Source organism: Emys orbicularis, chromosome 16 (assembly GCF_028017835.1).
Source record: "Emys orbicularis isolate rEmyOrb1 chromosome 16, rEmyOrb1.hap1, whole genome shotgun sequence".
NCBI lineage: Eukaryota > Metazoa > Chordata > Testudines > Emydidae > Emys > Emys orbicularis.
In genome coordinates this window covers 26,289,096-26,316,016 of record NC_088698.1, presented here as the reverse complement: position 1 = coordinate 26,316,016, position 26,921 = coordinate 26,289,096, and the positions used below count along the sequence as shown (strand labels likewise).

The 26,921-nt window shown below is 39.4% G+C and overlaps 1 protein-coding gene across 2 annotated transcripts in view; it reads left to right on the top strand.

The window, feature by feature from the left end:
• The window catches only part of IFT81 (intraflagellar transport 81), a 59,303-nt gene extending 51,330 nt beyond the window's left edge, over window positions 1-7,973 (top strand). The window contains exons 14-18 of one of the 2 annotated variants that reach the window (XM_065417878.1): window positions 1,143-1,229; window positions 3,453-3,524; window positions 3,622-3,707; window positions 6,738-6,783; window positions 7,791-7,973. In XM_065417878.1, coding sequence (XP_065273950.1) covers window positions 1,143-1,229; window positions 3,453-3,524; window positions 3,622-3,707; window positions 6,738-6,783; window positions 7,791-7,973 — 474 coding nt within the window. The remainder of the gene's footprint in view (window positions 1-1,142; window positions 1,230-3,452; window positions 3,525-3,621; window positions 3,708-6,737; window positions 6,784-7,790) is intronic. The other variant, XM_065417879.1, reaches the window with a different exon arrangement.
• Window positions 7,974-26,921: the final 18,948 nt, after the last annotated feature.

Below are 26,921 nucleotides of genomic sequence, written 5' to 3'. Positions count from 1 at the left end.
AATTATAAACCTTGGGGATTTCCCCCCAGAAAATAGAATGATTTTAATGACAAATAACACTGTCATGTTAGTTACATGAGAGCCTCCTTACAGCTGTATGGAAGGCAAAACCACAATTATACATGATTTACAAACCTCTTTTACCTAGTACAAGACCACAGTCAACTTGGAGGAAAGCTGGAAGGTGTAGATTAGGTAAACTGTGGTGAAACTCTGATTGAGAAAAGCAGTTTGCAACATGAAGTGGCCAAAGGGGTCTGGAACTCTTAAAAAACAACAATATAGCCATACTATCAGTCTGAGGCTTTTCCCCTCACAATAGTAATTTCTATGGTGATGACATCATCATCACAAAACAAAACATCATAGTTAAGCAGTTGTAGCTGAACACACCGGTACCATCTTGAAGATGGCAATTTTATCCATTGGCTTTAGAAAGCTACAGGGCTGGGGGGGGGGGAAAGAAAAAAAATCATCCAGATCCTCAGCTGGTGTAAACTGTCCCACTTCCAATAAAGTAAATGAAGCTCTGCCCCTTTTTTACCAGCTGAGGATTTGGACACACTCTTTTTGTAATTAATTTTAAAACATGTGTCTGCAAATACAGGATAACTAAATGGGATTTAGTAACAATATGTACTCTTTGTAAGGGGAAGTACGATAACTTTCATTGTTTGCTAAAAAGTTTTAATGTAACATCAATTTTTTCTTTCTTTCTGCAAAGGCCAACCTATTCTTGTTTTATAATGTAAATAAATGTCGACAAAATTGTATTTACATGGAACATAATTGATCATCTAAACTATTTTGTAAGCTTAATGTTTAAAGAGCAAGTAAAACCTTTGACACTTTGTGAACAACTTAGAAATTGAATCCACCATGTTAAAGACTTTGGATATAAATATCAAAAGGAAACTTGTATGTTACGTTGTAGTTTATACTACTGATCCTCCAATATGCAGGGCTAGAAGTGATATCCTTGTAATTCTACTCGTATGTCTGCTTGGTTTATGTAAGACACTCTGAGTGTGCCAATAGCTGAGGTTGAAGTGTGAGATTGACAAGAACTTACATTGCTTAGGTGCCTTATGTTACTAGACTGAAGTTTTCATTTACATGACCTTTTGCCCTTTTCACACCAGGAGTTAACCCAAGAATGTGATGAAAAAAAAGTCCAGTATGACAGCTGTGCAGCAGGTTTAGAAAGTAATCGCTCCACACTTGAACAGGTAAGATTATTACTGTATATTTACAAACTCTATGAAGAATATAATTCATTATGGGATAAATTCCCCCTACCCTGTCTCTGGACAGGAAGGATGGCCCAGTGAGTGGGGCACTGGTGGGAGACCCAGGCTCAATTTCCTGCATTGCCACAGACTTCCTGTGTGACTTTGGGAAAGTCACTTAGCCTCTCAGTGCCTCAATTCCCCATCTATAAAATGGGGGTCCCAGAGAAGAGATGGGGATTGGAGGGATAAAACCGCCTATTGAAATGTCACGGAATGATGCCCTTGTAACTGGGATAAACGCAGACCCTGCTTTCTGGACAAGGAAGACCCCAGTGCACGCAGGTTGGGAGTGACTTGATTTCCCCAACTATGCATTTCCAGCTCCACACATCCTGAGGTGCCTAGGTCTATCTGGAGTTGTACACAATTTCTGTTTGAGCACAACAAATGCATTGAGTGGGTCTTCCAGGCCCATCCAATGGAATCTTGTCCTGACCAGCAAAATTCTTTTTGCAGAAGATGCATCTGCCAGAATCCCTGCTCACTCATGTAGCACCTGCTAGGATAGCATTTGGCTGTTTGAATGTTAATGAGTTACCAAGAGAAATCTTCAAATGTTTATGTAACTGGAATGCCATTTTCACTAAATTAGCAAAACAAAACCAATGGTTAATGGATAAATGTAATGAAATGTTAAGCAGCTGCTATCCATAGGCATACAGAGTAATTGTTTTCCCTGAGAATTTAAAAAATGCTTATAAAATGTGCCTGTTTGCATATTGGATAGATTACAGATATCACTTTTTATAAATATACAAACATATACTTGTATGTCTAAGTGCTTGTCTACACCTAAAATGCTACAGCAGCACAGCTGCTCCGCTATAGTGCTTCAGTGTAGACACTATCTATGTCGGTGGGAGGAGTTCTCCCATCGCCGTAGGTAATCTGCCTTCCCAAGAAGCAGTAGCTAGGTCGACGGAAGAATTCTGTCAGCCTAGCATTGTCTGCCCTGGGGGATTAAATCAGTATAGCTACCTCTCTCGGGGGGGTGGATTTTTCACATCCCTGAGAGATGTACCTTTACTGAGGTAAAATCCTAGGGTAGACCAGGCCAAAAACAGGGATTGTATACACACAAGTTTTGAACTGCTTTAACTATATCAATTTAGAAACTGATGTAGTTAAACCAGTGCAATCCCCCAGTGTGTATGCAGATATACTAGTATAAACATCCTTGTACTGGTCTAGTTTCTATTTCTGGAGACCAACCCTAACAGTTTTGTCTAGACTTGAATTTTAAGTCCTATTCTAACATGTTAATTGATTGTCAATTAACGTGTTAGCTAACATGATGGTACCTTCTGATGTAGACATTTCACAAATGTGTTCCAGGACACAAACCCTTATGACGTGAATAAGAACTAGGATTTGAGTCCTGGAACACATTTATGAAGTTTCAGAGTGGTAGCTGTATTAGTCTAGATTCATAAGAAATTACCAAGAATTAAAAAAAATATAGATTCATAAGAAATTATCAGCAAAAAGAACGAGGAGTACTTGTGGCACCTTAGAGACTAACAAATTTATTTGGGCATAAGCTTTCGTGGGCTGAAAAAGTGAAGTGTCTGTGTTAGAAATTATGATCATGTTAGTTAAACGTGTTAACTGGCAATCGATTAACGTGTTAGAACATGACTGAAAATTCAAGTCTAGACAAAACATTAAGGGGCCAAAGGGATTTTTTTTAATCCTTTCATTACCATTTTAAAAGGAGCTTTAATACTGGAAAACCCAAATGATTTCACCATTTAAGGTACTGAACAGTACATGGTGATATGCATTACCTTCATTTGCTGCTGCAGAATTTTAAGATCTTTTGGTTGAGAAATCTTTTAAATATTTTTTTTAATTCTTGGTAATTTCTTATGAAGCTTCTCTCATGACTGATGAGTGCTGAATGTCTCAAATTTAAATGGATGTAATCTTTATAGAATTCAAAGATTTTGAGCCCAAAGCAGCGAACAATGCTTTGCACAATAAGCAAAGGGAATTCAATTACTAATTCACATGACATTGACTGCAGTCAGAATTCTGCACACAAAATTATGGCAGGATGTTGCCCTAAACACTTCCAGTTGTACTTCGTACAATAACAGTCTGTCTGCTGGGGACTTTCAAGAATACTGCCTAATAAAATAGATTGTTCTCACACTGCAGGAAGTAAAAGGGCTGCGTGAGGAGTGTATTCAGGAAGAAAGCTGCTATCATCATACTAACTGCATGAAAAAGGTAAGTCCACGAGAGAGAAGTCTAAACATGTGTAGGTGAGAATATTTAAGTAGGAAAGATGGTATATGTCTAAAATATGCTGTGTATTTCCTTTTAGAATCTAGAAATACAACTTCAACGTGCTAAAGATGAGATGAAGACATATGTTTCCCCAGATCCACAAGACAGAAGAAAAGCAATTAGGTAAATGTTCTTGTCTGTCTCTTGTGTGTTAATTCAGAGGATTTTTATAAACTGAGCCTGAAGTTATAAATTTTTTCATTGGTATTTGAACTGGAAGAAAGAATTCACCAGCTAAGCTTAAAAATACTATAATATTAAAAAAAATAAGTATCCTACATCCAAAAGATATTATTGTATATCCAGGAGTTCTCTCAAACATACCAAAAACCTTTCCCTTTGTGTTGGAGACTATAGGCCAGACAGTAGCTTTTAACTCCAGGTTCCCGTTGGAGATGGATGCAGAGGTGTCTTGCTGCAGCTAAGCCCAAGGAGGAAATATGGGTGAGTCAGACAGAGAGTCAGCCAGATTTCCTCCAGGGGTTTCTGAAAGTGCACACTGAAGCAGCAAATTCATCACCTTTTCAAGGGAGTATAGCATATGTTGTCCTCGGATCCTGACCAGCTCTTGCCAGTCTGATACAATAGCTAGCACTAGTACTGGTGCTTGAAAGGAGGAGTGCCTATGCTTCATAGGAGAATTGTGTGTTGCTCCTTGTACCCTCCTGATACCATTCACCCCAGCAGACACAAGTGGGTGCTACTGGAATATAAATATTTAATAATAATAACCGGTCACTTATGTGCAGAGAAGAACTTGAATGTTCTACAGAGGGGCCGTTATTAGTACACTAGAACTGAAACTGGGAATTGGTGTAGGAGAAAAGTGAGAGGGCCAAGTTGAGGGTGAAGAGAATTTAGTGAATATAACTTAAAAACACAAACCAACCTCCAAATGTGTCTCATCTCCTAATCTCTTTGTATGTTGTATCCCTTTCCACCACTCAGCTCCCCTTATTTTTTATAAGACTGGATGCTCTTTAGGGCAGAAACTGCATCTTCCATTGTGTGTGGAAAGTGCACGGCACATGGCAAACACTACTGCCATCTGTCAATAATGGTTTCATGGAATCAAGTAACTGTGATTGGGCAAACAGAGGAGCAAGTAGGGGAAATGCGGGAATTGGAACATGGTGAGTGGAGTTATGGGATTCTGAGCATTGGGAGTAAGACTTGAGTGGAGCGTTGCCACTTCTCCTGCTGTCACTGTTTCACTGAACCTTTGCTAAACATGAGAAAAGAAGCTAGATAAGGTAACAGTTTCTCTGAAATTATAAACATTTTATTTTGACCTTCCGTGAGTTCAGAAAGCATTCACATTTATAAGTATACTGAAGGCTTTGATATGCAGATATTTACAAAATGCAAAATAGGGAGAGAAAATGAGTTTCTAGACCTCCTTTCAGGATGTGTATGTATTTTCACTGGGCACTGGAATGTAAACAGAGCTAAAATGAACCATAAATAGAACAGCACTTTCCTAATAACGTATTGAACAAAAAAGTCTTAATTCTGACCCTCTTTATTGGATATAAACTGTTCCATACAGTCAGTACTAAGGAATGTGAAAAGTTAATTTTGTTCTCTAAAAATAAAGGTTGGGTTTTTTTCTAATTAAGTTGCATTCATTCCAGTCATCATTATAAATAGTAAAGAAAAAGACTACCATGAAAAAAGAGTTCTTGTTCTTTATCATTGTTTTGCAATAAACAGCTTTACTTAAAACAAACAAAAAACACATCCTGGGGCCAAGTTCTTAGTTGTGCCTGAGTAACATCCAGTGAGCTTAATAGGAAGGCGGAGACTTTAGATGGCTTTCTGCTCTTTTGATCTGGTGGGAATAGCCAGGGCCAGTTTGGCTCCTAGCACAACTTAGAGCAGCCTCATGGCTGCTCGGACTTACACACTGGCTAGAATGGTTCTGAGTTGCCAGAGCACAACATGCTCCAGCCAGCCCCTCTCCGGCCCCTAACACATCTACTCTGCTGAGAGAGCAGGAGCCAGGATCAGATGGCATGGAGCTCAAAGAATGTACTGGAGCTCAAAGATGGAGTAATCAATGGGAATGGGGAATGTATCACAGCAGATCCGCCACCCTTGCCTAATAATACCCTACTAGCGCAACCTGCTGTGGTTTATTGATGTGTTTTATCCTTTTGGAAACTAGGATTTCCCCATGCTGAGCAATTTTGAAAGTTCTTTAGATATTTGAACCACTCTGTGTTCCATGAACTCCCAAACCCTCTGCAGCTAAGTGTGCTTGTTACACACCATCATACTTAGTTCTTAAAAGAGATCATGATTCTTAATATCTCACCTAAATTTGAAAAATATGTAAATAAGGGCATAATAGCATATCAGAATTTGTTATGATTTGCATATTATATCATGCTGTCGGGTTTCATGTACATCAAGGGAATAGCTTCATCCACCGATGACAGCAACAGGCCAAGATTTTTAATATTGGATGTCAAGAGTTATGCTCCTACATCTATCTCTAGGCACCTAAATAAGAAGCCTGATTTTCAGAAGTGCTGAGCACCCAGCAATTCCTATTGAAATCCATTGGAGCTGCAGGATGCTCAGCATGTTTGAAAATCAGGCCACCAGTGTTAGGTTTTGTCAAACATGAGACCAAATACTGCTCATCTTAAACTCCTGAGTCTTCCCATTTGCTCCAATGATACTATTCCCATGAGCGAAGCAGTCTGGATTTGGACACTGTATGGCCTTTGTACAGAAGTATGACACCGAGCAGTCTCCGAATACTGGCGACTTTAATGCAGTATTAAAAAGGATCTTAACCATGCATTATTCGGGAGGAGCCATGTACCCAGACTTCACGGGGGGAACCCCAGAAATCAAACTTGCTCTGAAAGCTTAACAGTGACCTTATCCATTCGTGAATAGCAGTTTATGCCAACTGCACAATCATGGGGGTCAAAGAAGTCCTGAAGCCTGATGATAAAGATGTTTCTTCATCTCACTCTTTTGACTTTCTTATTTAGGGGCCCTTAGATTTTGATGGTATCCCCATCCTGGCTATACTTGTAAACTTTCTACCACTTTCCATTTCCCCCCCACTTGTAGAGTTCATCTGTTTTATTACTTAGAGCTCATTAAAATTATAACTCTATTATGTACCTTCTTTAGAGAACAATATACACGAATGATCCTTGAACAAGAAAACCTTGGGAAGGTAAGGATGAGTTTGGGTTTTTTCACTTGAACAAACATGTTGCAGTTCGTACTTCTATTTGGTTCAATGTTCAAAACTGTGCTCATCCTTTTAAAAAGCATATTGCAGAACACAGAGAAACTCCATTACTGTTGGCATCAGTAATGAATCCCCTGAAAAGATATCACACTTACCCTTCAGAGTTTGATTTCCTACCGAGCATAGCATGAGCTTCTTGTAAAAGATAGTCAAACAGCTTAACACAACAGCACATTCCCTGTAAACCATTTGGATAAGAAACTGAAACATAGATATAACAAACTGTGCCAGCTCAAATTTGAAGTCGTATATAAAGCAACCTGTTGAAGTCAATAAATTTTAGAGCTGTCAGCCTTATCTTTATAAAAGGCTAATGATATCTTAACAAAAGCCGTTGTCCAAGTTTATTCACATGTGAAGTTCAGGCTAGTGAAGGGCTTAGCCATACTATTTCAACCAGAATGTCCTCTTTTTCCTCTCTAGTTTTCCCTTTGAGTCAGTTTGCGAGTGAATTTTACAAGTTTGTGTCACTACAGTTGAGAATTAATTGCAGTTTCTCATGTAAAAGTTTAATTTCAGGATATATAACTTCATGATCAGAATCCATTACAGGCTGTAACTTGCTATGCAGTGTCTCAGTCTGGAAGTGAACTGATTTTTTTAAAATAAACTTTTACAAAACAAATGGGACTCCCCACAGAGAAACTGGGAACACAGCAGGGTAAAGTTGCACTATATAAAAAATGGGGTGTATTTTCAAGGAGCTGCAATAAAATTAACATTATACAAGGCACACACATCAAAGACTCTACAGAGAATGCTGCATATCCATTTACAAGGAATGTTTTTGAACTTAACTGAATATTAATAATGTTTCAAGGGGAGAGAAATGTTCTTTATTCACATTAGGCTACCTATGTAAGCTAACGTTTGTCATGTTGAACCTATCCAAAAATCTGAAATACGGTAACATTATTTGTTTATAACAGAAACTACGAGAGAAACAAAAAGCTGTGCGGGAAAGTCATGGACCAAATATGAAGCAAGCTAAAATGTGGCGGGATTTTGAGCAACTGATGGAGTGTAAGAGAGAGTGTTTTCTAAAGCAACAAAATCAAACTTCTGTTGGTCAAGTCATTCAGGAAGGTGGCGAGGATAGGCTGGTATTATGAATTCGTTTAGAATTCCTGCTTCTTACCTCGTCATTTCCTCAGATCGTTCAATTGAATATTGCTTTGCTTTCTCACTGTTTCTACATAGGTTACTTTTAAATTATTTATTTTCAGTGGGTAATATAAGGTTGAAATTAACTCCCATGCAGAGAGCCCTCTACATTATTTAAGTGCCAGGTTAACGGCTTAAGTCATATGGAGGGTCTTCTGTGAGCCTTCTGCACTGAGGTGAATTTCACTGTAAAGTCTATGGATCTTCCCAAAGAAACCAAGGGGACGGAATCCTTTCCCAAGGCCACAGAAAGCTGGTAGAGCTGCTCTTCAGCTGTTACTGTCGCCCTAACACTACATTTCTCAGGGGGAAGGATAGGAAGTTCTGGTCCACCCATTTCCTAGCTCGGCCCTCTCCTTCCTGCCTTGCCTGAATTCATTCACTATGTGCTGGTAAGCATGGAGCCATTGCAGAACCAAGCTCCACGCCATGCCAAAGGTGCGCACACTCCACTCCCAATCTCCTTACACAACTGAAGTAAACTGATTGTGCTGCCAGAGGGACCCTTCATTGGCACAAAGACAGAAGCAGGATTTGAGAACAATTACTTGGATTCTGAGCTTTTTCCACTTTTTTCTTTTTAAATATGTGCTGTCTTCTAACTTTGCCCTGTGGTTGTATGTTACCCTCATGAAAACTTAAACTAGGGCCTAGTAAGAAATACAGGCCTAGGGTTTCCCCTGCACTGAGGCAGCTTTGTGCTGCTTTATTTATGCAAAGTGATTCTAAAGCAGTGATAGCTGCCCACAGGAGGATCATCCCAGTGTAGGGGCAATCCTCCAGTGATGTAAATCTGGCCCAATTCTTCCTACATAAATTAGGGAATGGAAAAGTGTTTGTGGACAAGACTTCCCTGCACCCTGACTAGTTGTCAGAATAGTCCCTGGAGGTCACTGGCAGCCTTCAGACTGTTCTGAGAGACATCAGTGAATTCATCTGCTGCACAGCTGGCCCAGGATCAGAGGAGTGCAAAAATGGCTTGAAACTCTCCTTCACCCCTCCTGATTTTTGCTGTGCACTCCTTGGCCAAACAGACAAGGGTCAGAGCTATAAAGTTATGTCATGAAGATCAAAATTCTTACTGCTTTTCTTATTTTCTTTTGGCCTGTAGAAAAGCCATTTGGAAATTTCTATCCTGTTTGAAATAAAATTGACCTAATTTTTAATAGTACCTTCAATGTTACTTTGGATATAACAAGTATTTTAGCCTTCTGTAATATTTAACTATACATCCACTTGCTGCTTTTTGTGTGAACCCCTTCCCTAATCTGTATTTGCATTAAATATATTTAACAGAAATAGAAGAAAAAAAAATCTGGTGTCTTTAGTGTGGCTTTGTAATTTTTTAAAAGTTTCTTTAGTTGATAGAAGTAATTGAACAGTCATTATTAAAGGCAAGCAGCTTGCTGGGCCTAAGAGGAAGAAGGCGTTTGAAAAGCTCAGATTCACGTCACAGAGTTATTTCCAAATTCTCCCTTTGGCAGCAAAAAGTGTTTGCAGCCATGCTAAGAAAACAAAGCCTTCAAATCCCGCACAACCCTAAGATTTGCCTGGAGACAGGGTACAGTCCCCTCTCATCCCAATGTGGGGCCCTGCCCCTTGGCTCCTCTTTCCCCTTCAGGATAGATCAAGGGACTCTTTCTCCACAGCTACACACTAACCTTCTCTCCAAGGATAGGTAGAAGCTGCAAAGGGTTAAGCAGCATTAACTCCTATGCAGATTTTCACTGGTTTGGAGGGAAGCCTGCTGTGTAGGGGGCGGACCTTAGGTAGATTTACAAGCAGCTGGGAGAGCATGTCTCATTACCACCATGTGCCTCTTCCACAATTTGAGTGCCCTACATGGCAAAAGGAGGATTGTCTTAAGGTTAAGGCACTGGACTGAAACTATATCAAACAATGTGCTAGGGGCAAGCTCAACAAAATGGCAGCAGACTGTGTGGTATGGGGAAACCCAGTTCCAGGAATATCTTTAGGTTCTTCTCTTGCTAGCCCAGTATTTATTAATTATTACTTATTTATTTACAGTGCTCTGGTGCCAAATGGAGCTGAAGAAAGTTATGGGAGTTACATACTTGGCCTTTTGAGGAAGGGTTATAGGCATCTTGTTGAATGCTTGTCATCAACAGTGGAATAGCATGGCCATCTAGACAGGAGATATATTAGGGGGAGCCTGGGATGATCTCCAGAAAAGGGGCATTTGGATTCCTTAGGGGTCATGTGCAGTGGTGAAGGAGAACACATGCTCCAAAGCCACAGAAAAGGGGGGAGGGGAGAGGATGAGGGAGGGATGTGCACATGAAACAAATACTTAAGAAAATCCCAAACTCTAAAATCACATTGATTATTCACTAAATCATTTAGACATCTCTTTTTTATATGGCATTGCCAGTTACGCAGGAGTTATGCTTTTGAAATCTATAGGAGTAATGTACAGTCCAACTGGATGTAAATTTTTTTCTGTTCAGTGTTACCCTGAAAGCAGAGTCTCTTTCTTTTTAAAAACAAGTTATTGGTAGTTGATTTAAGATTACATGATGGTTGCACTGATTTAATTAGTGCGGCATCATTCTTACAGCATCAGAATGACTTGCTGAAGCGAAGCAAAAAATCGTAATTACTCTAAGAAAAGACAATTGGAAAAACTAAAAAGCTGTTAGTTATTTTTAGCCTTTATATAAGTGGACATTTAATGCGGGTTTAATGGATTCTGTTCAGTGGCTTTTCCAACCAGTTAGTGATTTGATGGGAGCATTCAAAAATCTTTGACTGATTCTGACAGTTAATTTCTTCTGCTGGTAATTTACAAAGAAGGAGCTTATTATCTTTTGCTCTATTAGTATTAATAGTCTAGCTGAGATTACAAATACAACTTGGAAAATCACCTGCCTTTTACTTGTGAAGATCCAAATAAAAAAAAAATGTAGCCAGTGAAATTCTGTGTTTCTGTACTTTTAAAAATGTCTTCCTATTAAGACACCACTCTTGCTAACAGTTGCTAGGACCAACTGCATACACTGATTCAAGAGACTAGTACCTATCTTTACCCAGAATTAAATCAGGAGATAATCCAACTTTAAAGGCTGTTTGTGTTCCACAGCATTGCATGGTTTTGTCATGCAAGCTTAACACTGATTCAAGGGATGTCCTTTTCAAGAGTTACAGGCAACTCCCAAATGAGTAAGCACTATGAATAGGGAAATCAGAAATGGGCATGAGCAAACTTATTTGGCTTGTTACATAACCGATCAGTTAATACTTTTATCATCTGGATTTCACATGCTCATTTGTTTCCTCAATATTAGCAGTTACCATTTTGCTTCTATTAGAGCATTAATAGAGGAGAATATTAGAATATCCCCCAAATGGCTCAATCTGCAAACACTATATATAAACATATAACTTTACTTACGTGATTAGTACAATTGAGCAATTCACATATGTAAAGCTGTCCACCTGCTTAAGTGTCTGTAGGCTTGAGCTCTATAGCTGTATTTTATTATGTTTAAATACGTTAAATTTTTGGTAGATATAAAGTACAAAAAAAATCTGAAGAAAAATCTAGTTCAATTAAGACCTTAACATTTTGTTCTAAAAATAGCACCTCAAAAATGTTTTGGCACAGATTATCCTAATAAATATAAAATCTATTAAGGATGTCTCCTTAAGAAAGCCCTGCAAACATCTGTCTTAATGTACAGTATAATAGAAACAGTTACTTAGTGACAGCTCAGTGAGTTAAGAAAAGTTCTCATTGTGAGAATGTCCTGATTAATTAAAATGGATAGTATCATTCCCAATATGTAATATAAAATCTGTTCTTATGGTGACCAGATGGCCTGGGGAACTGGAAATGGGATACAGAGCCTTTCACCTTTAGATCACTGTTCCATATCTGGCCCAGATCAGCAGTAGCTGAAAATCACTACTACCTGGAGGCTGTCCTCTGCTCAGTTAAGTATGCATAATGAGTTGGCAGTATCAGGCCGGTTCCTAAATCACTGTGGCAGCTGGCAAAGTTTGGCAACCCTATAGCCATTCTCAACAACAAGGTAGGCACAGGATTGATAGGGCCATGGAGACCAACCTACCCTGTCACCATAGGTGTCCCCACCAGACGAGGGTTGTGCCAAACTGGCATGGCAGAGGGTGGGAAGATTCTTGTATCTGCTTTGTGGATAAAGAGAACTACAGACTTGATGCCTGTAAATCTGGCACCTTTCACTAGCGCTGTATTCGCTCAGATTTAAATGACCCCCCCCCCCCCCACAAATAACTTGTTCTCTGTATGTCCTATGTTATTTATATCAGCAGGTTTCCTGCTGAAGAAACCATGTTAACTCTTCAGCTGCCTTTCTGTTCTGGCCTTTGTTCCAACCTCAGAAGGGTAGCAGAATGCAACAATTTTTTTGGACATGTGAATGCTCCAATAGGGAAGTATTGCATGGATCAGCTTTGGAGGTGTCTATTTCTCAAGGTATCAGCTGCATGAGGCAACACCCAAATAATCCGGTAGTTAAATAGTCTCAAAATTTGGCCTATTTTAAACTTGTTTTAATATGAAGAGGAAGGGGCCTCTGGATCCTGAATGTGTGACCCATACAAACCCAATTTTTCTGCTCTTGTGCTCCCTATGTTCGTTCTGCAGCAGCAGTTTCCCGACATCATCGCTAACCTATCTTTAACTAAAACATGGCAGGGGATGATTTTTCACAAATAATTGTACTGTGCTGCTTTCAGTGATTTTTGGTATACAAACAAGGAAGTATTGTAAGCAATTGGGGCCATGATAACTTAATGCCCCATTAGAAGCAGAGGGTTGTAGGAAAGGCAGAGCAAAAATTCCTACATAGTTGAGATAAAATCAGCAAGGAATTGTGGGTCAAATCCTGCAGTCCTGACAAAATTCTTGTTGACTTCAATTGGAATTTTGCCACAATAAGGTCTGATGGAGTTAACCCTGTGTTCTTTTTCCTGGCCAAACATCAGTAGTTAAAGGGACAATGTAAAACTTTAAAAGAATAAATTTAAAAATATATATTCTTGCCTAAAATAATGGTCTTGATCCTGCTGAAGACTCCCACTAAAGTGGGACACTTTAATTAAAAGACCTGAAATTTATTAAAGATTTTCGCAGCATGAAAGATAAAAAGAGGCCAGTTGGTATCACTTTAGTTTGTAGTTGATGTCTATTCAGTTTCATTGTCAGGTTCTCATGCAGTAGCACAATTCTGCAATGTTTAACAAAATTAACTAATTGCTTTTTTATTTTATTTCATGGAAATATTTATTTTCATGAATGGTAAAAAAAGAAAATAAAAGAATTTTCCCCATTTTCCCCCATTGTTCTTAGCTTAGAGAAAAACACAATTTTTACAAAATGTGTGGAAAACTTGATCCAAACATGTCCCTTTAACAAAATCCTATTCCCAGAGCAATGCAACTAACATATAATATAGCCACGAAGAAAATGAAACAAAACCCTTCAGGTTAGCTGCAACTCTGCTGAAAACACAGAATCAGTATCTGCCAAATGGATTAAGGCCCTGATCTTGCAATTGGATCCACAGAGGCAGAGCGTCTGTCTGCGCAGAGCTCTATTCAAGTCAATAAGTACTGAATAAAATCACATTTTTAAGCTTTTGATTGCAACTATTAGAGTTTTTAAAAAGCACCCATTAACACAGTAAGAACGTCACAGTGTCTCTTTTTGGAATATAATAAAGCCAGATCCTGCACGCTTTGGCCAAACTAATCCTAGCGAAGCGTTTGGTCTATAGGAGTAGGGCAAACAGGATTTGACCAATATTTAACGATAAATTCTTCTCGCTCACTGCTCCCATCCCTTTGACTGGAGAGGAAACTGTCCTCGTTATTTTACAAATAATGAACTACAAACACATGCATTTTATGCAAATAATAAAGATGTATGAGGGAATCATGCAGAAATTGGCCAAGTAATGTTTTGTTTTTAAATTATGCAAATGATGCATAGAGATGAATAAACAGTTAGAGAAGATACTGGGTTAAGTGAGATTTTTATATGGCTTAAAAGCATTAGTTTTTCCATTGAATTATTTTTAAAAAATCTATTTAACAATTGAAAGTCTGAGGCTATAAAATGTTAAGTGAAAAATTCAGAATCTTATTTGATTTACTCCAATGGAGCATTAGCTGGACAGTAACATGTTTAGATGTGGCTGTTGCAAATGGAAATGTCAGGTCCATAAATGAAGAATTAAGTGAGGAAGAGTTGATTGACCCAAGATTTGAGAAGTTAAAAATTGTGTGAGAATTATACATATTGGATATTGGTGATCAACTGACTTTTAAACTGTACATTCTCCAAATGCTGAACTCTTTCAATACAATTAATGTTTTACAATTTATTTGTAGATTGTTGTATTAACCTTGCTTTGGTCTGCCATATTTTTATTGTATAAAAATGTATTTTTTAAGCCTTAAAGATTAAAATGGTGTCATTTGAATTGCTTCCTACTAAATATAATACAGCCAGGTCACAACTCTGGTGTATACCAGCTGAGAACTATCTCATAGAGCTGGAAGGGACCCTGAAAGGTCATTGAGTCCCGCCCCCTGCCTTCACTAGCAGGACCAAGTACTGATTTTGCCCCAGATTCCTAAGTGGCCCCCTCAAGGATTGAGCTTATAACCCTGGGTTTAGCAGGCCAATGCTCAAACCACTGAGCTATATATCCCCCCAGTAATATTTAACATCAACATTACACCTTTCATCCTTGAGGATTTCTCTGCTCTATCACTAGAGGAAATAGGAATAGATTGTTTTGGTACCTCTAGGCGCCAGCCTGAAAATCTTTAGAGACCCACTTATTGTCTTGAGGATATTAATGAAAATGAGGTATTCATTAACTCAGACAATGACAAATGACCATCTCAAGCTTAAAGCTCACCAAGAAGACAGCTTTCACAACTTGTAATTAGAGCAACTTGAACTCCTCTCAGATGACAAGAAGCCAGAGTGTGGCACTCTAAATAATGTTAACAGTTATGTTCCTATTCCTTTAAGGATTGTTTTTTTTTTCACATTGATTACACCAGACTTTCAGTCTGTCCATATGGAACACATCACTTTATACTCTTTCTAGACACAGCTAAGCATGCCTAGTTTTTCTTGAGGTTGATTAAATTGCATAAGCTGAAAGATTAATCATAAAATATTAACTGTGTACATAGTAAGCTTTCTTACATTGTAAAAATCATCATAAACGTTTTCCTAACATCACTAACACAACTTGGTAACCCTTCCCAGCTTTTGGCTAAAAAAGATCGACTTACGTATAAGGTACTTTTTAATGACATATTTAAAAAATTTTTACAGTTCACATAATGTCAACTTTAATGTTTTTAAGTCGGGGGGGACATCCTATAGTCCTTACCACTGTTGTCAAAGCTATTTTCAGCCTTTAAAAGGATTCACTTGCTAGTGACTTGGCAATGTCAAACAAATGTTCAACTTTTATTCTGACACTTCTTGAAGAATTTGATTGAAACTATATATGTCTAGATAACATCCAACAAAGTGCCCCTCTTGCGTTTGTTTCAAGATATTTTTGGAAACAACAGAGGCGACCTTGGACAGAGCTGCTTTTCCAATTTAGGACTTCAGTTGGTCTAACTGAATAATTATAATCAGCAAACGTTTTTCTAAACACACAAACAGCAAAACAGTTTTGGTAATATATTGTACTGAAGAATTGTGCTTTTCTGTAGTATGTACTTTGCCAGCCATGCTGATCTATTTAAGGCAAAATCAGTATATTTCATATTCAACAATCTACTTCCAAATACATTTACAAGTGGCTCTCTGGTGCACATTTGCTGTTCATCAAAAAGTCTCTGTGTAATTTTAATTGAACAGTGCTTATTTATGTAATATTTTAGTTTCTGTAAAAATAAGAACTAGGAATTAGCCTTTGCTTACTGACATCAAAAGTCTGATTTCAAGCCAGGGCTCACTCAGACTTGATGTAAAGTCTAAATGAGGACAGTGGTAATGCTGGCAAATGCTCTGTGATGGGATTGCCACCTGTCCAGATCATAGGAGAAATACTGCTTGTCAAGCTTCAAGTTTAAAAAGCAAGGTTAGGTGCCAAGGCCTGTGTACATCTAGTCTGGGACAGATCACTTGCTTTTCTTTCCTCAGTTGGCCAGTCTTACAGTTATATCTGTAAATCTTTGTTGCATCCACTCAGTTAGGAGGTTTAAACATTTTTGCACTTAATTTTATATCCAGTCAATACATTTGCATTTGTTTGTTGTTACAGCCTAACAGTATGTTATGAAGAAGTCGTAGCTTACTGCAGTAATAATGCAGTTCAGAGACTTTAAGGTCAGAAGGGACCATCATGATCATCTAGTCTGACCTGCACACTGCAGGCCACAGAACCTCACCCACCCACTCCTGTAATAGACCCCTAACCTCTGGCTGAGTTACTGACGTCCTCAAATCATGATTTAACGACTTCAAGTTACAGAAAATCCATTGTTTTACTGTTGTGAAATAAGTTCCCTGTAAGCTGTGTGGCCGTGTGGCCACACAGCAGGCTATCAAGGGCTGTGCAGGTGGGGAGCGGTGCCCCTCCCCTGGCCCAGCCCAGGCCCGTGGGAGCTGCTGGGGAGAGGAGCCCATCCCTCAGCCCGGCCCAGCCCAGCCCCACCGGAACCGCCGTGGTCAGGGAGAAGCTCCTCTCATCCAGTGCCGAGCTGCTGTGGTGAGAGAGGACTGGGGGGAGGCCTCTCTCCCTGCCGCAGCCCTGGGGCAGCCTGCACCCCAAACACTTCATCCCCGGCCCCACCCCAGAGCCTTCACCGCTAGCCGGAGCCCTCACCCCCTGCACCCAACCCTTTGCCCCAACCCTGAGCCCCCTCCCATATCCCAATGCCTTCACCCCAGAGCCTGCACCCCCACCCAGAGCCCTCACACACACCCCACACTCCAACCCTCTCTGCCCCAGCCTTGAACACCCTCCCACACTCTGAACCCCTCAGCCCCATCCCTACCACACATCACCTCCATATTGGAGCACATAACAAAATTCATTCCACACACGGATGTAAAAAATTAAAGCAATACTGGTTGTGAATGCATTGGGCATGCTTAGAGGCACTTACTGGATCAGGTCCCATTCAAAATCCAGTCGGAGGAGGTGGAGATACCCAGCTTATAACTGTTAGCTCAGTGGTTAGAGCACTCACTGGGATGTGAGAGCTCCAGGTTCATTTCTCCTTCCCCCCCCCCCCCAGAGGTGGAGGCAGGATTTGAATAGGGGTCTCCCACCTCTGAAGAGAGTTCTCTAAACACTGAACTGTGGGATAGTCTGATGTGCACCTTTCCCAGTCTCTCCTGTAAAAGCTGTTGCACTCTAGATAAATCATGAAGGACTGATTGGAGCAGAGGAATTGGACTGGACCCATGGTCTCCCCCTTCCCAAGTGGGTGCCCTAACCACTGGATTACAGAATCACAGTCTGGCCCAATAACTATTTAAGTATTTGTCCACAGTGGAACGGTCAACAGAAGAGAGCGAGGGAGTCCCACATCAGAATATCCCTTAGCTCAGGAATTAGAGAGTTCGGAGAGTCCTGTCTTTCTCCCCCTCTGGCAGAGAAGGGGGGAATTGAAGCTGGATCCCTCCCATCCCAGGTGTGTGCTCTAACCACTGGGGTAACAGTTATAAAATGGGGAATGGCACCTCCTCTTCTGAGCGTTTTGTGCGGAGCGCCTAACAGTCCTGTAAGGCACCTAAGCCACCTGAATCTGGGGGGGTGGGGGTCCCATTTGTAGATCACTAAGCAGAGCTAGGTGCCTCCCTACAGCATGGATTTAGGCACCTAGTGCAGAGAGAGAGTCAGGGCGTAATACACATCCTTCTCTTTGGCTTCTCCTATTGGCTAGTTTAGGCAGCTTCCTGCCTAGCATTCTGGCTTTTGTGGATAGCATTTTTCAGCATCTGTCTCCCCGCATTCATTGTATAGGGAGCCTAACTCAGGCTTTGTGGATAGCAGTGTTGTTCCTGTGATTATCTAGGCACCTAAAAGCAAGGCGTCATGATGCTCAGCATTGCAATGCCTAAGTCCCTTCGTGGTTCCCACCCATGAACACTAGCCACAATTAATTGGACCTGTAAACATGGCAGCTGTTTTTAAAAATCAAGATGCATATACATGTGTATGCATGTGTGTGCTTGCATATGCTACTACTAAATTAGCTCAAAATCAATCATATTTGGCACTTATACAGGACCAAGCCTATGAACAACCTGAGATAGGTAAGTAAAAATTATTAACTTTATTTGTAGATAGGTAAATAAAGGCACAAAGAGATTAAGTAATTTATCCAGCTTCACACAGTGAGTCAGAGGTAGAACCAGGAATTAAATCCAGTACCAATGAGTCCTAACTTCTAGTATTCTGGTCTGACCTTTAGGCCACTCCATAAAAGGTAAATAATTTTAAAGGCTGAATCATCGTCTACAGATTAACAGTATGATACTTAATTTGTTAAAATCTTTGTACTGAATCCAATTACACACTCAGACAAATATTAATATCAAGCCAATTTTTAACGGCACTGAGACTAAATTGTAACATTTGTGGACGGAACATCGGTGCATAAGATATCACATCAGAACTACCTGCAGTGATTTATATATTAAAGATATTCATTCAATTGCATGCAAAGACACCTGCTAGTTTTAGGCCAAACTCCTGGAGCCCTTACAAATTTATGCAATTCTTATTTGTGACAATAAACCCACTGACGTCAACCAGACTATGGGCCTGATTCTCATTGTCCCAGAGCAGTGTAAAGGGACCTAAATCTGGGTATGAATTATACTTCCCCCACTTTAAGACATCTTTAAACTGCTAAGCCTTAATCAGAAGCACTCTCAGTACAAGAACTATGCCTGTGAGTAAGGTTTGTATAATTAGGCCCCTCTTTTGTAAAGAATGTATTTAACTTTATGAGACACACAGTATTTTTGACAGGTGTGTCTGTCCTGTGTACATTTCCATTCTTTTGTGAACATCTAACTGGTGCCATAACTGAAGTGCATTAATTAAATAAGCAAGAGCAAATAGTAGCTATTCAACTGCAGAATCAACAGCAGAGTTTGCTTTTCCTGAAACCCTTCATTCCCTGCGTTATTTGGTACTGTCTTTTAAAATGCTAAAGGCGTGTAATAGAAAAAGAGAAAACAAAAAGGGAAATTGGATGGTTCAGAGCACTGGGACATGGAGTTTCCACTTCTGGTTGGTTTCCCTGATTTGGAATGACCAAAAGCTGTTATCTTCTAAGGCCTCCTTAGTGGGCCAAATGTGATTAATTTAGTTGTGTTCCGCCCTTTCCTGTGGCAAAGACACTATCACAAAATCAACAGCACAATTGACACTAAAGATCATACTCCACTCTCATTTATATGCGTACAATCCAGGTTAGCCCCACTGGTCAGTGGAGCTACCTTGTATGTACATTGGTGTAAAGAGCAGAATTTGGCTTTAAATAGTAACTATGAGTCTGACCCTGCAAACATGTGCTACTAGTAGAGCTAGTCAGGTTTTTCTGTTCCCCCTCTGGAAAATTTTTATAAAACCAAACAAAAATTTCTATATATTTTTTTGAGTTTATAACAAAAAAACCCAACAATTTTTAGCGACAAACTCCAAGGTTTTGGTTTTCAACTGAAAAATTTTTGGTTTTGGTTTTTTTTTGGCCCAATGTTGACATTTTCCATTGAAAGGAGATACTTTCCATGAAAATGTGTGTTTGGTGTATAATCAGTTCTGATGGTAATGTTTTGACCAGCCGTCACTACAAGGCAAAAGGCTTATTATTGAGAGTAATTCCCTGAAAACAAGTGAAATTCAGAGCAGTAGGCAGTGGTGTTTGTAGGATTGTGCCTTATGCAGAGTGGGCATGGAGAATGAAGGCTTATCTACACTTGGGATTTTTGCTCCAATACAGGTGCAGCAGAGCAACCATCCAATGCAGACACTTTGCACTGGTGTGACCCTTGGTTTGAAACTGAGGTGATCTGTACTGGTGCAGTCACCTTTTACGCAGATGCAGAAAAGAAAAGAAAGAGGTGACACACCTAACCTGGGACATTATACCTACCCACAAATAATCTTAATGAAATGAACACCACCTAGGTTGTTGTATTATTCAGGATTTAAGCATGCAGAACGTTTTGCAAATCTCTTTTAAACAAGAAATATTTTTTTAAAATGGCATGCAAATAAATCCTGCCTCATTATTTCTCAAAGATCTGATAAGTTTATGTATAAACACGTGATTGATTTATGCACAGAAGTAACATGCTTTTGACATACGCCTTTGCAGTGTTTATGGTGCCCTGCGGTGAAGGAATCATGCAGACTGGTCTATTTCTCTCTGATAAATATTTTCATCAACCTGAGGTTTATCATTAGAGTTTAATAATACACATACATATCCCCAAGCCACTGATGATAATATCGTTAGAACGTAAGAATGGCCATACTGGGTCAGACCAATGGTCCATCTAGCCCAGTATCCTGCCAACAGTGGCCAATGCCAGATGCTTCAGAGGGAATGAACTGAACAGGGCAATTATCTGGCAGTCAGAGGCATCCAGAGCATGGAGTTGTGTCCCTGAACATCTTGGCTAATAGCCATTGATGGACCTAACCTCCATGAACTTATCCAATTCTTTTTTGAACCCAGTTATAGTTTTGGCCTTCACAACATCACCTGGCAACGAGTTCCATAGGTTTACTCTGTTTGAAGAAGTACTTCCTTTTGTTTGTTTTAAACCTGCTGCCTATTAATTTAATCAGGTGACCCTTAGTGCTTGTGTTATGTGAAGCATAAAAAGCATAATGCTTTTAAACCCACAAAATGTCCTGTACAAATGAGAATTTGTATTCATAAGAAATATTACAAAGTAAAGTAAAGTAGCAATAATTTTATTCTGTGATCAAAGGGACTGATTCTCCTTTCAGTTACGGTGAGTGATATAAATCAGAACTAAACCCTTTGAAGTCAATGGGGTCACTCTGATGTAAATGAGAGAAGAATCAGGCCCAAAAAATCTATAATCAGATCATCAGCTGGTAACACCATCGACCTCCAGAATGACCTGCGCTGCCACCATTCTCCAGCTACAAAAAGAAGGATATATCACATTCTTGAAAGTGACAGAAAAATGAAAAAACAAAAGCATATTATAATAGCAATAATACAGTTGTACCTCTGTTTTCCTTGGCAGTAATCTAATTCCCTCATATGTTACCCACTCAAGAATCTGATTATGACCTAGTCAAACAGAAGAGCAATGATATTATTGCTTAAATAACATGAGAACAATTGTATTGCCTTTTATTGTGTTTTGAAGAAAAAATCAGGTGCTCTATGAGTGTGTTTTTAAGGCTACGCAATCAGGCTGACCTTTCTTGAAATCACTTCCTACAAGCCAAGATTCAAAATAATGTCTTACATCAATCTACTTTTAGAAGGGCTGTATTGCATCAGTATTGAAGTTTATACATAACATGTCCCTGTAATACCCATACATATTAAGATTTTATCTTTAAAATGTTACTTGCCTTTTACGGTCTTGATGCTTTTGAAAGAACGCAGAGTGGTACACAGTGCTTCTAGTGCTCCGTTTCCATTAGTCTACTACAAATGTAATGCACAACATCTGTCTTTAATATTTCATATCAACTTGTCTATTAAAGTAAAAGAAAATGTTTCTATTTTAGTAACTTATGCTTGAAATTAAAGTGGTTTACACAGAAATTCTACTCTGATTTAGAATATCTGCCTAATTCACTAGACAGTGTTGATGACTTTTAGGACTGTTGAAATGGAAAATCTTAGTGGCACAAAATAGGACATACTAATTTTCTTTAAATGGACACTTTCAAATAATATCATATTTACAGTATAACCTCAGAGTTACAAACACCTCGGAAATGGAAGTTGTAACTCTGAAATGTTCATAACTCTAAACAAAATGTTATGGTTGTTCTTTCAAAAGTTTACAACTGAACATTGACTTAAAAACAGCTTTGAAACTTTACTATGCAGAAGAAAAATTCATATCTTAATTTAAATGAAACAAGCACAGAAAGAGTTTCCTTACCGTGTCACATCTTTTTTATTAACTTTCCCTTTATTTTTTTAGTAATTTACGCTTAACACAGTACCGTGCTGTATAGTATTTGCTTTTTTTTAGTCTCTGCTGACTGATTGCATACTTCTGGTTCCAAATAAGGTATATGGTTGACCGCTCAATTTGTAACTCTGGTGTTCATAACTCTGAGGTTCTACTATATTAATGTACCTCAGTAACCTACTGAGCCATGCAGGATCCTTAAGAACCAAAGGCCCTTGCCCCAATTTTAGGCCTTTTTACGCTCATTCTATGGTTTATGTTCTTCCAAATGTCATAGTAAAGAGAACCAAATGTAAGGGTCTAACTGAAGTTCTTTCTCAAGTCTAACTCAGCCAAAATATGTCAGAGTTAACGGTTGGGTTTGCTCTTAAATGGTGGAGAAGTTGCAACATGGAGCATTGATTTCTTTTTTGACTCAATAACTACAAACAGCATTAATTTCTCTGAACACTTGTAAACCATCTTGCAATGTCACTTGTGGTGAAAGAGACAATAATGATTGGGGGCTAGTAAACCCATATATCTTTCCATGATTTCTTATATATTTTGTTTGAACTTCTTGACTGTTTACCAACCCAGAATAAGTTGCTTTTGTGATCTTACTTGTTGTTTTCAGTACTGTCGGGCACAGAGGGTACAGCAGACATGATGTGATATCCTCCCTTCAGCACAGTTCTGTGTTCATGCACTGTACCATGGTATGTAATTCCATCTCTGACTTGGTGGTTGGAGGAATAGAGTCCATGTAAGAATTACTCTTTCGGATTCCAGCCAGGATGATAATCAGGACAGGTTTATGCCTCTGTCTAGTTGGGATGGATGTCTAGATGCAAAGGAAATGGTGGAAGTTGGAAAAGAAGAGAAATAGAGAGAGAGAGAGAGAGAGAGAGAGAGAGAGTGTGTGTGTGTGTGTGTGTGTGTGTGTGTGTAACTTTCCAAACATAAAGCAGGGAAAATGTGTCATGATAATGACAGGCAGCTTGATAATTGTGGAATGATTAGAGAAGCAAAGTCACAAGAAATCCATGATCATGTCATGAGCACAGAACAATCTTTTTTTTAAAAGAGTATTCCTCATTAGAAAGGTAAAGCTAGTTAAACACACAGTCAATCTCAAGCAGGAAGTGCTTTCACGTGGAATAGATTAATTTGGTACACTAAAAAGATTTATTTGCCACTAGATTAAATGTTTTATTCTCCAATGAAGGTATGGCATGGATGTGCTGTCAGAGGTTTGGCCAAGGAACTTGGTACACTAAAAAGATTTATTTGCCACTAGATTAAATGTTTTATTCTCCAATGAAGGTATGGCATGGATGTGCTGTCAGAGGTTTGGCCAAGGAACTTAACACATCTTTCTTTAGATTCTCCTAGACGTGTCTACATTGGGGGAAAAGATGTGTTTTTAACAACCATTAGCTTATGTATTAAAATCCTATTGTTGACAGGTAAGTTGTAGGTTTAACATGTGTTGGTTGATCAAGATAAACCCTAGTCTACCTTACAGGGTTGACCTCTCTCAGTTAACACATATTAAAATTAAAATTGCCCTGTCTACACTTGGTTTTTAACACGTTAGCTAACATGTGAAAACTCCCTTTTCTACAGAAGAAAAGGCCCTAGTGTGAAGATAGAAAGGGAGAGAACTGAAGTATTTCTCATTGCCTCAAAATGGTCCTAAACCCCACAGTTTTCGGACCTAACACAGCTGTGTAAAGTAGCTCTGAGACCTCTCATACATCCAGCTCCGGCTCCTTTGCGCTAGAAAAATGATGGTTGAAAGACAGATCTTATTAAGAAATTAGACCTTCAGCGGGTCACACCCCCTATTTCATCATACAGACCTACCTCCTCATAGGACATATTCTAGAATGTGGTTAAGGTTCAATTGAAGGAGCACTATAGCTAAAGGGCACTCCAAACTGGGATACTAATCAAAATGATTAATACAAGATTTCTTGTTTCTTATTTTTCTTTCAATTTTGAGTAGTTCTTCTCCTCTTTACTTCCTGCTAGTGACAGATAGAGAAAAGAAACAAACAGGGAAGACATTTTCTTCTTTGTCTTAAATTATCCATATAACATATCCACCATTTCCGACCCACCCTATGTAAACAAAGTATTGACCAGGGTGGGGTTATGAATAAGTATCTAAAATTGTCAGAGCTATAAAAAGTTCAAGTTAGCACATATTTGTACTTCCATAGCTTCTGTCATCTATGGATTTCAAGGTGCTTTACAAACATTTATTATCTCAACACTACTCTAAGCTCATTTACAGATGGAATTATTCAGGAAAAGCTATTACTGAATAATTCCACATGTGGACACTCTTGTTTCAGGACAAAAGTGCCTTGCTCCTGTTTAGTTGTTAAGGGTACGTCTTCACTCAAGGGGGGGGGTCGATTTAAGATACGCAAATTCAGCTACGCGAATAGCGTAGCTGAATTCGACGTATCGCAGCCGACTTACCCTGCTGTAGGGACGGCGGCAAAATCGACCTCTGCGGCTTCCCGTCGACGGCGCTTACTCCCACCTTCGCTGGTGGAGTAAGAGCGTCGATTCGGGGATCGATTGTCGCGTCCCAACGGGACGCGATAAATCGATCCCCGAGAGGTCGATTTCTACCCGCCGATTCAGGCGGGTAGTGTAGACCTAGCCCCAGCTAAACATGAACAAGGAACTCTTGTTCCAGAATAAGAGTGTCCACACATGGAGTTGTTCAGGACTAGCTTCTTCTGAATAACTCCATCTGTAGACAAGTCCTATGGTATAGGTAGGTTACTATTTTTATACCCATGTTAGAGGAGGGGAACAGGCATGGAGAGGTCTACAGTATGTCTTCACTGCAGAGTTAACTCAAGTTACCTGCACGTGAGTAACTTCTCTTGAGTTAGCCTAGTTTCAGTATAATCTTCAAACTGCTGTGTCCGCACTGGCGCTGCTGCACTCACGTGTCTGTGTGGTGCTAGGCCAACTTGAGTTAAAAGCACGACCGCATTGGAGCTAAGGGTTTCTGTGTGTGAAGGGACAATACTCAAGTTATAATTGAGTTAACTTTGCCATGAAGACAACCTTTTAGTGACTTACCCAAGATCACACTGTCAGTAGCAGACTGAGGAATAGAACCCAGCAGTAATGCCTTTCAGTCCCCTTCTCTGACCATTAGATCATGTACCCTCCCAATGTACAGGTCATTACAGTTTCAGAACTCTTTTCCTATCAGGAATTGGTTGGGGCAACTCTACCAATCCCAATACCCTGAAGTGACAGTTTTGAATAGCTCCAGATCTGAGAGCAGAAGGAAAACAGCTTGCAGCAGATGGGTGAACAGGTTAAGATACAGGGGAAAAAAGTGTTATTTCATACTGCAACCAAATAACCTAAATGGGGGAAATGTCAAAGGAAAAATGCATCTTCCATCTGTTCAAGGCACAGACCTTATTTTTAGTTTGAGGCATTTTCTATTGTAGTGAGGTTGCCTTGCAATCTTTCACATGTAAGACTTTAAACAATGTTGAGTTTATCATGTCACCAACTGCAGTAGCCAATAGTTACCGAATATAAACTTGGGTGTCTACTTTCTCCAAGTCAATGCCTCACTAATATCTTTAAACATAATAGTCCCTGCCTGTTGGCTTGATTTTTCATGGGGAGGGAGACAGAACATTTTGTGTTCGCTTATCTTCTACAGTGATGAAACAGGAGGAACGCCACAAGGCGAAACCAAATCTACTGCTATTAATAAAACATCGCTTCCCAACCACAGAGAAGTAACTTGTTTATTTACCTAAGCTAGAGAGATGCCTCTCTCTGACCTTTCCACAACCTCTGTGCCTCAACTAGGAGCAGATTTCTCAGACCTGGGCACCTTTTTGGATAAACTAAATTTCAAAGAAAAAATAACAGATCTAAGGCTGTGTCTTGAGGAATGTGGAATGTCACAGAGAACACCAATATTCAGAAGAAAACCAGCCACTAAGAGAGTCCATGATCAGCTTTCATCACTTGAAGTTGTTACTGTGCCCTGCACAGGGATTACTTAACCTCCCATGGCTGATTTGCACTCCTTACTGCAGGACAGTGCCACATTCAACTGACCACAGCCAAATGGGGGCTTACTAACTGTCAATACAGATTCTTCTTGCAGAATCCAATGGTGATGAAGGCTTTACTGTGTGTGGAATAAAGGGGAAGATTGGATAAGGAGGATTTCCTTGCCTCTGGTGGTATTCATTCACATCTATGGATTCTCCTAAAGCATTCCTGCTGGAGTAAGGAGGGAGAGACATGATTTTTATCCCTGGCTCATAAAGAGATTGTTTGATTTGGGACAGCACTCCAAAACAAATTATGTTCAAAATATTTCTCCAAAGGAGGAGATCACCAAGCCCCATTAAAAAGGCATCATTCTCATTAACACCTGCAATTCATTCAGTCTGAACTCAGGCCAGTCTATACTAAAGAAAAGTTCCAGTTATTTAACTAGATCTTAAACCAGTGCAAACCATAATGTAGATGTAAATTTAAATTTGTTAAACCATCATTTAAATTGGTTTGGCTTAATTTGGTAATTTGCCAATGCCCATTAAATTGATTTAAGTAAGGATTAAACCATTTAAATGCATCAACATTAGAGATTTGCATGTGTTTAACTAGATAGATTTAGAATTTATTTAGTTAAACTTGTGCA